The sequence below is a fragment of the Parus major genome, chromosome 2 (assembly GCF_001522545.3).
Source record: "Parus major isolate Abel chromosome 2, Parus_major1.1, whole genome shotgun sequence".
Taxonomy (NCBI): Eukaryota; Metazoa; Chordata; class Aves; order Passeriformes; family Paridae; genus Parus; species Parus major.
The window spans coordinates 73945089-73961230 of record NC_031769.1 but is presented as its reverse complement, the minus strand read 5'-3'; the positions used below and the strand labels follow the sequence as shown (position 1 = coordinate 73961230).

General features: G+C 36.6%; 1 protein-coding gene across 1 annotated transcript in view; it reads right to left on the bottom strand.

Annotated features, from left to right (window-relative positions):
* The window catches only part of CDH12 (cadherin 12), a 231235-nt gene that overhangs the window by 20149 nt on the left and 194944 nt on the right, over window positions 1–16142 (bottom strand). Inside the window, exon 8 of the mRNA XM_015619585.3 lies at window positions 2582–2718. Coding sequence (XP_015475071.1) covers window positions 2582–2718 — 137 coding nt within the window. The remainder of the gene's footprint in view (window positions 1–2581; window positions 2719–16142) is intronic.

Genomic DNA, 16142 nt, shown 5'->3' with positions numbered 1-16142 from the left:
GTTATATATTATATATTATATATTATATATTATATATTATATATTATATATTATATGTTATATATTATATGTTATATATTATATGTTATATATTATACATAATATATATGTATTATATATATACTATAATATAAATTACACGTATTTATTTTATTATCTATGAAGGGGTTAGGGATGTTCTGTATTCAGCCCTCTTTGTGTATGTCTCATCATCAGCATGTCTGCAGAACAATCATTCATCTCCTGCTTAAAAACATCTCCATTCAGGGACAATTCAAGAAAATTTAGTTTATAGAATGACCATTAGGATGTGACTAAAAAGTGTGGGAGGTTTTGTTGTTGCTATTCTCTCACAATGAGAAAACAAAATTTCAGCAATGCAGTTTTTAAATAACATCATATGTCTGCTACTGGTTATGGGTCTACTTATTTATTTTTATTTTATAAATTTTATCTATCTATCTATCTATCTATCTATCTATCTATATATATATATATATATACATATATGTCCTTACAGGGAGATAAGATCACCAGGAAGTGAAAATACTTCAATAACAATACTATCTGTTCTTTTCTGAAGAAAGTTTATGCAGCTAATTTCAATACTGGGCCACCTTTTTACATAGTCATGTATATGTCAAGGCACTTCTCAGTGTGTTTTTTCTATGATAAGGAATGACAGTTTCAGTTTCTGTGTCAACACTGGACAGCAATTTTTTGTATCAGTAATTCTTCAAATATAGCAATTTCTCCTCAATCTTTTTCAATTTTATTTTCTCTCTATCTGTTATATTTTCCTTTGTGCGGTGTGTCATCCCTCAATCCTCCACCTTTATTTCTATGCTCTTAGTCAGACAATTGCACATAATGTTTTGACAGTTACTACACCTCAAATCCTCCTCACTATTGTAGTAGAGATAAGGAAATTGTTGTTGCCATTATAGATAATGGTCAATGTATAAATATTTTGGGATATGCTGCAATGAAGCACAGCTATGTTTTATGTGCAGATTCTTAACATAGCAATTGATAAAACTGGGGATTTCAAAATATATCCTGTTTGTAACAGCTCTGCTTAAATGTCATACTGTTATATATATGTCCATGGACAAATAAATTTCAGGTTTTTAGAAATCTTTAGTTACTCTTGGGAATAATAAACAGATTTAAATCAAGTTTATTAAAACTTTTTCCTTACTGCAGGAAAAAAAAAAATTACAAATCTCAAATATCCTTTGCCCACTATTAAGTCTAAATAGTTAAGCTTTACTGAAAGATATACCATGATGAGAGCTTCCTTCTGTGTCTGCCTGCCTTTCAGTTTCTCTGGAAACAAATTGCAGTTCTGCTGGATTTTCTGTGAATATACACTCGCACATGCACATGTATTTCCATGAACTCAACCACTTCTGACAGCTTAGGCTTCTCTGTTAGTCTATGTCTTTTCCAATCTATGGATGAAATTCAAGTGTTCATTTGACTGGTGTTCTCTATATTTTCAGGTTATAAGGAGTGAGCCCATGGTTCTTCTTGAGATAACTCCAACTAAGAATCTGGGTTTTTATCTGAAATAATACGTACCATCTCTGCTTCCCAAATCTCCCTCTTCCTGTTAGTAACATGTATTAACTTTTGAAGACTCAGCCAAGCAATACATTAAAGAAAACATGTTATTTGCTACAGAAACTTGCATTTTCTGACATATAAACATAGAATGAATAAGAAATAAAGCAGGACCCTCTCCTACAGCCTGTTGATGTCAACAGAAAGAATTCTGTGGCCTTTGCACAACTGTTGGGTGACCACAAGGCTTGTACTCAAAGTGTGAGATACACTTATGAGAGTTACAGTTCGACAATGAGACATGAATGAGAAATGCCACACATGTGGATGGCAATGAAGAAAGTTGCAGCTAAATTATATAGTGGAAGAAGGGACTTCTTATAAAAAAAAAGGCTATGCAGAAGACACAAAGACAAGAATTTAAATTATCCAGAAGACACAAAGACAAGAATTTAAATTATCCCACCACAAATCATGTAGGACAAGAAAAGAAGGGGTTAGGCATAAAATTTTGGGCAGAGATAAAAGAGCAGTGGTACAGCACACAGATTAGTTCATTTAGAACATCAAATCTTACTTAATTTTAGTTTACTTTTTATCAGAGTATCAAATGACTCTTTACATTTTTCTAAATTTAAATTTCTAAATTTTTCTTCAAAAAGCACATTGACAGACCTGTTATTTGATTAACCTAATTTCATATGAAGTGACTTACAAAATCAGAAATCAGAACTGTAAGTCACGCATTCAGCTCCTCATGCTCTCCATGCTGACAAAATGTATTTCAGCTTCTAAGGGAGCTGTGGTTACATGAGGTCTGCTAGCAAAACCTTAGTAAACAGGGCTGATTGAACATCACAATTATCCTCACAAGTCTGGGAAAATGTTATTCATTGAACCTTCTTAAATAAACTCTTGGCAATTCAAGCACTCTTCACATTATATTTATACCTGAGCATTACATTCTGAGAAAAATACCATATTAGCATATTAATTCAGTTTGTGTCATACTTACTAACTTTACTTGCAATTATAGACAAATTGTATTGTGCTGTGCTTTCTCTGTCCAGTAATTCATTTGTAGCAATGGTTCCTTCAGTAGCGTCTATTGTAAAGTAGCTGTCCACATCGTTCTTCCAATCCATGAAGTATCTGTATGTGAAAAATATTAAAGAAAGCAGATGCAAATGTGCAAAGATTACTCATTTATTATAGCAGCAGTGTAGCCACCTCTAGTTTTGTTATTTTTCTCTTCCCAGCTATTACCATCCTTTCAGGAGGAAGACAATAAAGAATGATTTGTTTATTTCTGTTTTTGCAGAGTTGGAATGCTCAAGGGGAAATAATAAGATATAATAAAAGACTTAATACTCCTGGTGTTTAGATTATTGAAAACCTTGAAGTCCCAAGAAGCTGATGAAATCTTCTGTGACCCTGATTACTTATATCAGCCAGTTTGGGACTGTACTATACAGGCTTAGAGGGAAAAAGAGAAAAGCTATGTGAAATAGGGCTTGAGGTATGGATGGTGACAAAGAGTGTGCCAGATCCAGTCCCTTTACATACATTTTTAGCTGCAGTGGGCTGGACATATCCTCACAAAGAGGTGTCCTAAAGGATTTTGGCAGGGTAAGAGCAAGGGAGATGGAGAAGAGTATGCTTATTCCCACGCATATATATAGGATCAATAAACAACACTTTGCCTTTGTGAAGAATAGGTACCTTTCACTGAACTTGTGAGGAACAGGTAAATACCATTGTTTTGTGTTGTTTTATTTTGTTTTGTTTTCCTAATCCTTTATTTTCAAGAAGCATGAACAAAGAACAAATTTAAAACTAGAAATGTCTACTTACTTCTTATTTTTCTCTAGTGAGGAATAGAAAGCAGAGATGCACCTGTAAACACAGCTGCTTAAAAGCAATGTGATAGCTATCCCAAACCCATTTCCCTTAAATGCTAATTAATTTGAAAGTCTATTTTCACATTTGATACTACTGTTTGCAGTCAAAACAGAATAATATTTTTTCTGATGCAATTGCCGCCAGCTACTAATTTCCTTTTCATTGTTAGTCTCTTCATACTTTGATAGAGTTTCTCAAAAACCAGGCAGGATGAAACTGAGAAAGCCATTTGTGAGCAGTAGGCAATAAGAACAAAATGGCATTCAACAACAAGTACATTCAGAATCTTATAAAGCCTAGAGAACCACTCCTATCACACCTCAATTCATGTAAACCAGCGAGAATAAGAATAAAAGCTGTTTTTTTATCTCTAATTAGAGTTATTTATGTATTTAATATAGAGGGAATGGAATGATAAACACTCTGTTTGCTTACTTCTGTAGGAGGAAGCAATGGTAGGAAGGAGAATATGTCATATTCACAAGGAAAATATTTCTACTTGGTACTAAGAATGCCAAAAGCTCTGGAAGACTCGAAGAGCAAAAAAGCCACAAATAAGGTGATGTGTTTGTTTGGAGACATTTTGTTCAACCAAAATCACAAAAAAAAATCCTATATGTAGATGGAATAGGTTAGTCTTTTGACAGTCATCATTACCAGCTTACAGCTTTAATTGAAAAGCTTCAGAAGTGGTTTGCTAAAGGCAGCATGTATCCTTTTGCATAGTTGAGCAGGCACATTTTCTTGAATATGATATTATTATCTACCCACATTTGTAATTTCAATCTCTTTGTTCAAATTTGCTTGACATTAAAATTATGAAAAAATATATAAACCATTTATTAGAAATATCATTACCCTAAGATACTCTCTCAGGAGCAGCAAAATTATTCTGTCAGGCTTTTCATGTTTAATAAATTATAATTTCTTCCAAAATTAAATATGCAGCAACACACAAATAAATTAGTTCAAAGCATGAAAAAGCAACTTGGCTTTTATTTCTCCTTAGGAAGATTAACTTTGCCTGAGTACCCTGCACATCACAGTATGAGCCAGGGAAAAAAGCACCGTGTAGGGTATGGCTTCCTTCACCAGGAGGCTTTGAAAGTACAGAAAAGATATTAAGCATGAACACTGTTGTGTTTGAAGTGAAGTTCAAGCACGAATATTTGTAGGATCAGAATCTGATTGTCTGTCTGGATTCATTCACACAGGTGATTAACTTCATGCACAGGCCCAGTGTGCCTAAACATAAGCATCAACAGGATCAAAGTCTGCAGTAAGGACTGCAAGACTAGCACTACTCCTGCTGGTTTGTATGGCAGAATTCCTCGTGGGTTCCATGGAAATGGGAATTAAACACATTGATAAAAGCAGTACTATAGCAGTTCTTCCAAATTCATTGCCTTCACCTTCACTGTGTTAATAGTGTGAAAACTATTGTCATCACTGCTAGTATTTTTATTTACTTACTTTAATTTTGGCATTATCTTTAGAGACATCCCTTCCTTCTCTCTCCATTTGCTGCACATAAGCTTAAACTAGGCATGTTGTTTCAGCTTCTCTCATTTTAAGAATCTACATATTCAATTAGACTACAGAATGGAGAGGTATAGGCATTGTTATTGGAGATGTATAGTCTAAACCAGATAAATTGACAGGAAAAGCTGCAAACAAGCATCCATTCTTCCTCCTTTCATTGGTTCTCCATGTATAGTACCCAAGAAAACATACCTAGCAGAAAATCCCTTTACAGGCAGATCTTCTGGACACAGAATTATTACCAATTCATCAGTAAGTCTATAAAGCTTAAGAAAATAGTGAATGGGAGACCATCTATCTGGTCTTGAAACAGAAGTTTTTTGAGACACCCCAAGGGGAGGTCACTTTTGGCAAAGGCCCTAAGAAAATGTAGTTTCCTTTTATAGGCAGAAATCACTTTCACACACTGATGCTTAGTGTGCCATTTTTTGTAAATAGGACAGCAACAGCTCTCTTTCTAAGGCAAACTGCATAGACTGAGCCCTGCTCTTAACATGGAGGAAACACTTGGAAGAAGAGGAGAAATGGGGAAAATGTCTCCAACCAGAAAAGTCAGTAACTTTCCAGAGATAAACCCAGATATCTGGGACATAAAGCCTGACATTTCTTGTGAGGTTGGGATACACAGAGGAACACTGTTGAAATACTGGTATTAGGACAGCTGTCTAGATCTTCCAGTCATGCTCTAGCAGTTTGAAGCAACTGAGGTTGGTTTATTTGACTGCTCAGAGTGCCTGCAAGACAGACCATGGATAAGTGCACTAATCCTAAGAGGCATTTCTTTCCTTGAAAAGTTAGGGAGAACTTACTTGTTGCTATAGGACAAAGCAGAATTATTTTTCAGAAGCCCCTGAACAGGCCTGCCTGGCAGCTTTCAGTACCAGACACTGATATCCTTCATATTCACTGACAGGGAAGAAATTTTGACTTATATGTCTCCCTGAATATTCTTTCCAGCAGAGAAGTGTATTCCAGGTTATATTGTTGATGGCAGGGAGTGTGTGGAAGGGTATATCTTTGCTAACACTCTCTGAGTTGTCTCAAGAATAGCTGCATTTGGACATCATGCAGGATAGAAGAGACAGAATGGAGCTATTCAGTTTATAAAATTACAAGATTCAAGCCTGTAAGGCTCACCCAGAATCCACACTGACTTCTTAATAGCTCCAAGAACTATGGATGTTCATCCTGGCTAGACAGTGAGGCTGCATGTCCCTCACGAGCTCTCACAGAACACTCCCACAGAAGAGGGTTCACCTCCTTGCAAAGGGAAGAGGACAGCAAGGAAGGCAGAGTTAACTCTTGCTGCAGCACAGGAGATGCAGATGGAGTGCTATTGAATACATGAGTGACAGCAGGTCATCCTTGTGAGGATAACAGGAACTCTGAGCCATCCAGCAGACAACTGTAGTTGCTTCAGGCTGTTATGCCATGAATAAAAGAACTGGACAGCTGTCCTGTGCTGCTGGAGAAACCCATGTGACAACATGCTCTGAAGGGATGGGAGGGGGCAGGATGCTAAGGAGGCTGTGAAGCTTAGTACTCAGGATGTATTTTTTGGTCTTAAAAATGTGGAGGGGAATATTTCTTATGTCTGTTATGGGAAATGCTTGTTCTTGATGTTATGATTATGTTATTTAAGCTAGGAAATGAGCAAGGTAAGACATTTAAAAGTGCATGTGTTTTAGAGGAAGAAAAGTGCTTTAAAGCTACACTGGGAATGTTAGGGCCAAGTGCCAAAGAGGTGAAACTCAAGGATTGACCTTAAAGACTGCTAAAGCACAGATAATAGATAAGGTGTAAGATAAAAAAGGAAGTGGCAATATAAGATCAGCATAATAAAATAATAAAAAATTAGATAATTGAAGGTTAATGGCTTCTGATCATTGTGCTTTTGTGCTCAATAAACATTCCTTCAGAAATTCCTATTGATTATTTTTAGTTTGAGAGGGAGAAGTAACCAGGTGATAGAGGAGCTCTAGAAAAATATTTTGTCTCAACTCACACTTTGCTGATGTAAAGCACATTGCTTACTCTACTACCTAGTGACTTAGAGCACTGACATTTTTGAAGAAAAATATTGCAAAAAAAGGTAAGGGATATAATAAAAAATTTTGATATGTGATAGATCACTACTTGTGTATATGACCTTAAATTTTTCCAACTGCATTCACTTTAAGTTTTATTTAAAAATTAAACTGCAACTGAATTAAATTCAGGGTCCTTGACAACTTGGGATATATAAATACCACCCATCATATCAGCAATAATAAATAGTAGCCTAAAAACATTGGGAACATAAATAAAAGCTAATAGAATTCAGTTTGGTATTGTGATAATTTAAGATTTTTTTGTAATTCCAATACATGTATAATTAAATAGATGAAAGGAGCATTAAAGCAGGAATGGCAAAAGGGGTGAGGGATTGGAAGAATACAAATGAGATTCTAGGTGTGATGAGACTACCTGAAGGCCCAAATAAATTTTCATTAGTAGAATAATCATGTGCTGTGGCTTGAAATTATTAGATCTCTGCATATAACTGGATGTTGAGAACAGGACACCTCTACAATACAATTTTGTCCTGGGCATTATGTCAATAGATAAATATAAAAAAATTAGAGCTTACAGAAAAACAAGAAAAACTGTCTTGGGTCTAGGAATTTCCAAGTCATAAGGAAAGACTAAAAGAACTAACATATGCTTAGCTTAGATAAGAGAAGAAAAAAGGCAGACAGGATAACAGTGTACAAATAACTGAAGAACTTCAACAGCAGAAAGGGGAGGGTAGGATTTTTTTGAACACACAGAAGTGAAGGGCCAAAACTCGGGAAAATTTATGTATTGTAGCGGAATCTTTCTGTCAGTGATGTATATTATGCTGCACAACAGAGGAATGATGGAAATGCTATCACTTGGTACTAAAAAGGCAAGCTGGGTAATTTAATAGAGATTGTGCAGTAAAGGAAATTTCTAGAAAGGTGGAATGATAGTCCTTATAGTCTCTGTAATCGTAAGCTCTGCTAAATAGGAATCAGTATCATCATACCAATCATACTCATCATAAATACAGTTACAAATATTTTAAAATATAACAATTTTTGGGGGGTCTTTTTAAGATTTCCATTATTAAAACATCAGAAAAGAAGAAAAGGTCACTCTTACAATGAGAAATGAAAAATTCAGACTTCAAGTCAAGCCTGAAGGAAGTTAAAAGCTTAGAGAATGCAATGTGTTGAAGGATACAAGCCACTTGTCCTCCAAAATTGCATCCTGCAGCTAAAATTTCCCTCCTGCAACTCTAAATCTATTCACTGAGTTATCATTGTGTAAAACTCAAATAAATCTTATCACCATATTTACATGCATAAATATGAGAAACTCTATGTCAGAACTTTATTGCTCGTCTCAAAGGTAAGCACTAAGCTCTTCTGCTGACTACTGGAAGTATCTTCTGTTCCAGTTAACACAGAGGAGTGATTTTCATGATTTTGCTAAAAGTATAATCAAGAATTTTTTAAATGAGTCCCCAATGTAAAAATATTGAATCAAATACTCCAGCATAAGCTTTTCTAATTGCTGAGCAGTTCTTTTTATTGCAAAAAAATGGTTCAAAAGTACATGGGTCCCTGCTCTCAGAGTCCCAGCCAGCCACGGAACAAAGGGTTGCTGGAGGAGTCAGATGTCCTGTGTGAGCTGCTGCATCACAAGGGTACAGAGACTCATCCTCTGCAAGAATTCATCAGCACAGTCTGCCTGGCATTTGTCTGCTTCGTTTCTCAACAATGACACATTCCCACTTGTCGCTGTAACCCATGCATGCCTAAAGAAGTCATGAAGTTCAAACAGGTATAAATAAATTTAGCACAACATTTTATTTTCTTGTGCTAAATGATACAGTCATCTGAGTATTTATGACCAGATAGGATTGTTAAATTTCCGGTCTTTCTCAGGGCTACAGCACTTGGATCAGTATTATATTAATTTAGTTCCTTTTCCATACCTCCTTTTGACTTAAATATTAACTTTGACTCTGTTTCTTGTGGTTTTCTATTAACTTGAAAATGTTGTTTCACACATTTTTACAGGAGCAGAAATGATAAAGAATCTTTTTCTCCTCTGTGCAGCATAGTAATATGCAATAAAGTCTCGTGTACTACTGGCTCAACAATAGCAAGTAGGTTATGTATATCATTCATGTTGTCCTGTGCTAATGCAATCACAATAATTTTTAACTGCCTATACAATCTGTGCCTGTTTACATGGTACAATCCATCAGCTGTTGTGCTGTATGCATAAACACTATTATATGAGTGAAATATTAGATATTTTAAAAAATAAAAGTAATTGTTATTGGATAAACTCTGTTAATATAAAATATCCTAAGAAATAAATTTCTTATTATAATGAAAATACATAGGACTTCTCATGTGCAGAACTCCCAGTTTTAATACCCTGGGTTTAATATTGTGATATTTTGCTTGAAGCCAGTAAATGCAATCAAACTTACCTATTTCCACATACAACCATCATCTGATATATTCATATCAAGAACTATTAGAAAAATCTAACACTAATAACAGCAAAGTAACATTTGAAGTTTTGTTGTAAAATTTGTCTGTCATTAACCAAAAAAAAAGTATGTTCTCACATAGCTGATGCCGTTCCACTATGTTGCGGTGGGTTTTTTGTTTATATGTTTTAAATAATTTATAAGCCATCTCCCTTAATGGCAGCAGAAAATCTCTGTATCTTTACTGAGTATCTTCAGAACACTGCTGAGGCATTAGAGGTCAAAGCAAAGGAAACTTGGACTGGGAGGCATTAGAGGTCAGAGCAAAGGAAACCTGGACTGGTCTGCTGTCAGATCATATCCCTTCAGTAATCTCATGTATAACAAGTAGATCCCAGAAGAACTACTCCTACCAATACATAAAAGTCTCAAATATGTTGGTTTTGTTTTTCTTTTTTAGGGAGCATACTAGAAATAGAGGATAAACATTAACAAAGAAACAAACAAATGAAAAAAAAAACCCGCAATGGGGAAAACCCAGTTCTATCTGAAGTGTGAAAAGGAATCAGCACTGTCATTCACTATTATCTAACTATTGCCATGAAATCTTAATAAGAAATTTCTCCAAAGTGTCCAGGCAGACACAGTCACCGGAGAGTTTCTGCTGCTATTCTAGGTTAAATAGCTGTCTCCTATCCTGACCTCCTTTCCTGCTTTGAATCAACATTATCGTGTAGTTCTCCCAAATGCAATTTCCTTTTCAAATGAAAAGGGAGAGTTTGTAAAAATGTAGTTTGGTTTCGGCTGCTTTGTGACCTAACCAGTGTCACAAATGGGTCATTGCTCAGTTGTGCTTGCAGAACTGATGTCAAAAACCACCTCAAATGTGATGATAAGTTTGCATAATAAAATGCAATCAAAAATGAGCAGCCAATGCAGTTGGTCTAACTTGCTCTAAGTACCTTTACTGTCACATAATAATGCACAACCAACAAGGAGAGCATACACTGAAAGTGTTTAAGGCATTGCTTTGTTACAAGGTATCAAAAATTAGAGATGCCTGTGTGGGTGATGCTATAGAAGTGCCAGAATTGTCTTTATACCACATCACACTTGACACACCTAAAAAAAACTGCACTCCTAAGTTTACTGAAATACTAAAATATTTTTGTCAGATTTACTGTGATTTTTCTTTCAGCATTTCACACAAAAATCCATATTTCTACATGATTTTGCAGAGATTTTCAAATGCACAAAACCCGGAGATAAAATTTTTGCGATAGTCCAGGCTGAGTGCTTTTGAAGATCCCAGTGATCCTTCCTTTTTTGGAAGGATAGTTTTGCATTAGTTAAAATATTTTGCCTTAAGAAGCAGAGAATTTTGGGATTAGTTTGACAGAAGCCCAAATAAGTTTCTGTCTCTGTACCCTCTTCCAAAGGAGGTCAGCAGTGTAATTTGTCAGGCTGCTATCCTGTGATCTGTACTTCAGCCTACCCACAATGTGTTTTCTATAGTGTTCATCAGGTGGTGATACTTAACAGGAGAAAGGAACTGCTACACCTTGGAAGAAGGTATGAATGATTCTTGTCATTGTTCCATGCCTATCATTTTCATGTCTTTCATGTAACACTTGATCTCCCACAAGGAAAATTCAGTTTGAGTCTTTGGCATACCTTTTGACTGGACTCACAGTCCTTCATACTTGCTCCTTACTTCTGTGATTTTAATCAGGAGGTTGATGGTTCAGTGATATTAGCAGTCAGTATCTTACTTGATCTGGAATGAGTTGTATCAGTGCAAATAAATTATACTCTGCCTCTTTGGAGAAGATCAACCATTATGGCAAATTAATTGACAGGAAAGCAGTGTCTGCAGACAGCCAAACTAATAATGGGTCAGAGTCAAACGAGGGAAGCTGTTAAACTTTTCATAAGCCTTATAAATCTTACATAGTAATTTTAGTAAAGCATTCTAGATAATATAGGAATTAAAATGTACTGTAGTTCAGTTATCAGCCCTTTCAAACTGCCAATTCTGCCTGTCTACAACTTCCTGTAATTTCTCTTCCCTCTGCCTTTAAAAGTTTTGTTCATTTGCCTATCTGACCCTGCAGTCAGCTCCAGTGTCTGCTCTGCATTTCTCATTACCAGCTGACTATCTTATCAAATGCTGTTGTCATTTGGAAAACACATTGTTTTTATTCAGTCTCAACATCATTTTTCCTGCTTCATTGAGCAGGCAGAGCTGCAAGACATCCAGGCAGAGGGAAAGCTTTGTCCTACAGTTTAATTAAGTCTCAGTTTTTGGACTGTGAGCAGCAGTTGAAGGCATGTTGGACTTAACACCCTCACCCTGGCTAAGCAGTCAATTTGGCTATGGTGAGAAAGCAGTAGAGCACTTTCTATACCAACACCAGATATTATAAGCCCTGAGCACCACTTCACCCTGATTTTGAAAGGTGTGCATTTGACTTCTGCCCAGGTGCCCATGGTCTGTTCTTTCCCCTTTCATCCAGCCCATATCAGGAAGAACCCACCACCTGCGTTCACTGAGGTACGCAGGCACCAGAGGGCACATATCACACTTGGTGAAGAGAGCTTTGCTGGTTATAGATGGGGTAAGAGCATGATGGGATGAGTGTCTGGATGAGTATCTCTACTAATGGACAGAGTGAATATAGAAAGATGGAACAAGTAAACTTGAATTGATACTTCAACCCTTAAGAAAGCTGAGAGAGGAAAAGCAGATGCTATGACTCCATCAGATAGCCTCAGGAGAAGCCTAAACTTTGTTTTGCACTTGGGTGCATCTGACATAAATCCCAAAGGATAAGACAGAGGTGCTTTCTGGGCTTCTGTTCCCATGCCTGGCCTGGAATGCTTTGTCTTCCTAAGTGCTAAGGCATTAAATACCATAAATACTATAAAGGGGAGCTGGTCTACTGGCATATATCCAATAGAAATAATCTTTGATTGTTTTCTTTTGCATTGTGTAAATACATAAATATTAACTCTGTTCTATATCTTTTAGAACCAAAATCTGAACAAATATCTTATATTTTTATCCATTAAAAAAGCTGAAGTAAAATGCTGATGCAAAGGAAAAGCAAATAAAATAACCATGCTGACTAGCAGAAACTGCAGCACACAGTAAAAGATTTATTGCTTGCTTAGATCATCAGTTGGGATTCACTTGGATTGTCAGCTGGATCTGCAAGGAGAAACAGTGAAGTCAAGAATTGGAGGCTTCTTTGTGCTGCTTTGGAGCTCATTTGGTGAAGTGCTTATAAAATTAGAGATTATTCAGAACAGCTCTGATCCTGCAGAGCTGCTGCATTTTCCACTTTCATTTCTCCTCCCTAACCTCTGATGTATTGAGGAATGCAGAATCTGCAGAGGTCAGTATAAGTATAAAGTCACCTTTTCAAGGGTTTTATGAATTTTGTGAAGGCACCAGGCAAAAGTTGCTGGGTAAGCATCTCCTTACTCCCATTTGCATCATGATGGTCTGACCTGAGCAACATCAGGTCTCATCACTTATTTCTAAAATTGGTTCCTCTCTCCTTCTATCTGAGCTGAATTTCTGTGCTGTATTTCCTTCACAGGAAACATAGGAATAGGAAATTCCTTCCTATTTTCAGATTTATTTTCTAAAATAATCTGTTATAGAACTGTATACTTACTATTTCAATAAATGCTGACAGCAGTCTTTTCAGCCATCATAGATGATTCCCTGCCTTTATTTTCCAAAGATTCTGTTACAGCTTATTAAAGATGAATGTCACAGAATCAGAGAAGGGTGGAGGTTGCCAGGGACCTCTAGAGGTCATCTCGTCCAAACCCTCTGTTCAAGCAGAGACATCTGTGAGAGCAGAGCCACTCACCCAGGATCAACCCCAAATGTTGTTTTTTTTAATATCTCCACAGAGAGACACTCAACCACCTGCTTGGGCAATCTGTGCCAGTGCCTGGTCAACCTCTCTGTTTCCTGTTCCTGATATTCAGAGGAAACCTGTGTTTCAGTTTGTGTCCACTGCCTCTTGTCCTGTACCTGGACACCACTGAGAAATTGTCTCTTCCTCTTTGCACTCTCCCTTCAGGTGCTCCTATGTGCACTAAGTGCATTTATAATTTTATTACTTAAATTATATATTATATAATTTATAAGACCTTCTTAAGCCTTCTCTTCCCTGGACCAAACATTCCCAATTCTCTCAGCCTTTCCTCATAGAAAGAGTACTCCAGTTCCTTCATCATCTTCAAGACCCTTTTCTGGACTCCCTGCAGTATGTCCATGTCTTTCTTGTAGTGAGAAGCCCAGAATTAGGACACAGTAAAAGTAGAAATATCTGAGATTTGTTTGTGTCTACAGTCAGAATATGACTGAAACTTCAAAACATAGAGATCTCAAAAAGTGTAAAACTCTCAAAAACCCTGTTGCTCAAACTTTACTATTTAAACTGAAAACAACGAAGTGAAAAATATATAAGAAACTCTGTATGCAATAACTATTTAAACATAATAATAAATTTGAGTATTTTAGGGCAGAAAATTATAGTCAATGCTTACAAATACACCTAAAGGACAAATTCAGAAGGAAAGAACTTGGAATCTGGCCAAGTTGCAGTAGTAGTTATCCTTGTGGACAAGGATGAAAGACCTTAAATGAAAAATATTGGGAAGCTTATTTATTATTTTATACTAGTGAGATAGCTTTGGGGTGGCCTTGGTGTAGCAAGTTCAGATTGCCAACTAACACTCCTCCCTGTAGCACATAGGTTTTTCTTAGACATAATTTTAAGTCCTGAACCCTCATAATTCTCTTTCAAGCCCTGAGAGGTTCACCAATTGAGGTGAAATAATAATAGCTGTAGTCATTAAAGCTCTGTTTTAATCTTACAGTTGCTTTCTAGAATCCTCGAGAAATACATTCCTGAAGAAATTTGGAATAACAGTTCTTGATGAAAAATCAGGAAGATTATTATTTGAGGTAAAATTGCAGTTTGTGTCTCTGGGATGAGAACTGGCTTTATAAAATCACATCACCAGGTGGTACAAGTGCTGTGAAATAAACCAGAAACTATTATGAACTATTATGATCATATTTCTCCTTTCCCCTCACTTTGGTTACTTAGCTGTTCTTGATTAATTTAAAAGTTTTCCTTGTTTGCTCTTTGCCTTGGATCTGAATGCATACTTCTTCATTTCCAGCATCCACTTTCCTCACAAACAGGGCATTCACTGAGAGCTGGAGTCCATTAACTTCTTGGGACTACACATCTATTTCAGTTCAATCTCCTGACTGACATTTTATAGCGTAATATGACTGCATATGCCAACAGAAGATCACTTGCTGTTTTTCACAAGCTTCAGTAAGTTGATGAATTACTAACTGTAAATAAAGGTTACTGGCCTCTCTCAGTTTTAGACTTTGTTTTCATTTGCTTTTGACTTGCTGGACTTAGGAAATAATATTTCACGCTTCAAGTGCATCCAGGAGTTGATCTAGGAAAATTTATGCATGCCAAATGAATCCCACCAGCCTTTTATTTGGAAAGGTCTGATTTTTTACTAGTACAGTCTTGCTGACTTGTGCCAGAAAGTACTTATCTTTGCTCCATGTTCCTGCCAGGCTCAAGAAAACCCACACAGATCAAAATGTCAGTCTGCATGTGTCCCAGAATTGCAAGGCAGGATTTTTAAACGCACAACTCCATCTGTTTCCAGTGAACCTTCTGCAGACATCACAGAGAGCTAATGAGTGACTACATTTACCTTCCCCACTGATCATGTGGGATCTCTTCAGCCTTAAGTATATAGATTGAAGATTAAGGTTAAGACAAATTCACACCTTTTTTTTTGTAGTTTCTTCTTGTGGTAGCTCCAAGCCGATCGCTGAATCAATGTACCACAGACCCTGAGTTGATACAACTGAGCCACTTACCAGATGAGCTGTGATAACTGTCTGAATCTAATCCATTGCAAGTGTAACATAAAATATAATAATTTAAACTACTAGGAAGGGGATTGCCACAATAATTTGTTTTTCACACCTTGTTTCATGGTAAGGGTAAAGCAGAGACTGTGCTGCTAGAAAACAGCTCCTTTTGACACAGAATCTATACACAGAAGAGAAAGATTTTCCTGCTTTTGTGTTTGAAGAGGTCACTTTTCTGTCCAGTTCCTTAAAACCACACAGTTGCTGAAGGTCATTCAAACCGAGAGAATGGCAGAGCAGTACATGGGACCATAGGAGCAAAGCTTACAGGAAAAGGGAAGTGGAGTAAAGGATGTGATTGCGTGAGGTCATGAAGCTAGAAAACAGAGAATAGAGGAAGAGTCAGAAAGTGAGGAAAAGTGGGAGCTGGAAGTAGGAGTTCATTGCTGAAAGGTAAGTAGATGAGAATCTTGTTGAGTATATGGTAGCTTGGTGCCCCCTGAGCCAAATGAGAATGGAAAGGAGAGGATGGTGCAGAAAGAGCAGATGTGTCTGCCAACTATACACCTTGGGATTCAGAGAAAAAGTTGGAGGGAAACTCAGCTTCCAGTTTTTAAAAGAAGATGGTAGCTGGAACAAAGTGAAACATATACATCAAGACACTGAGATCAAAAAAGGTGT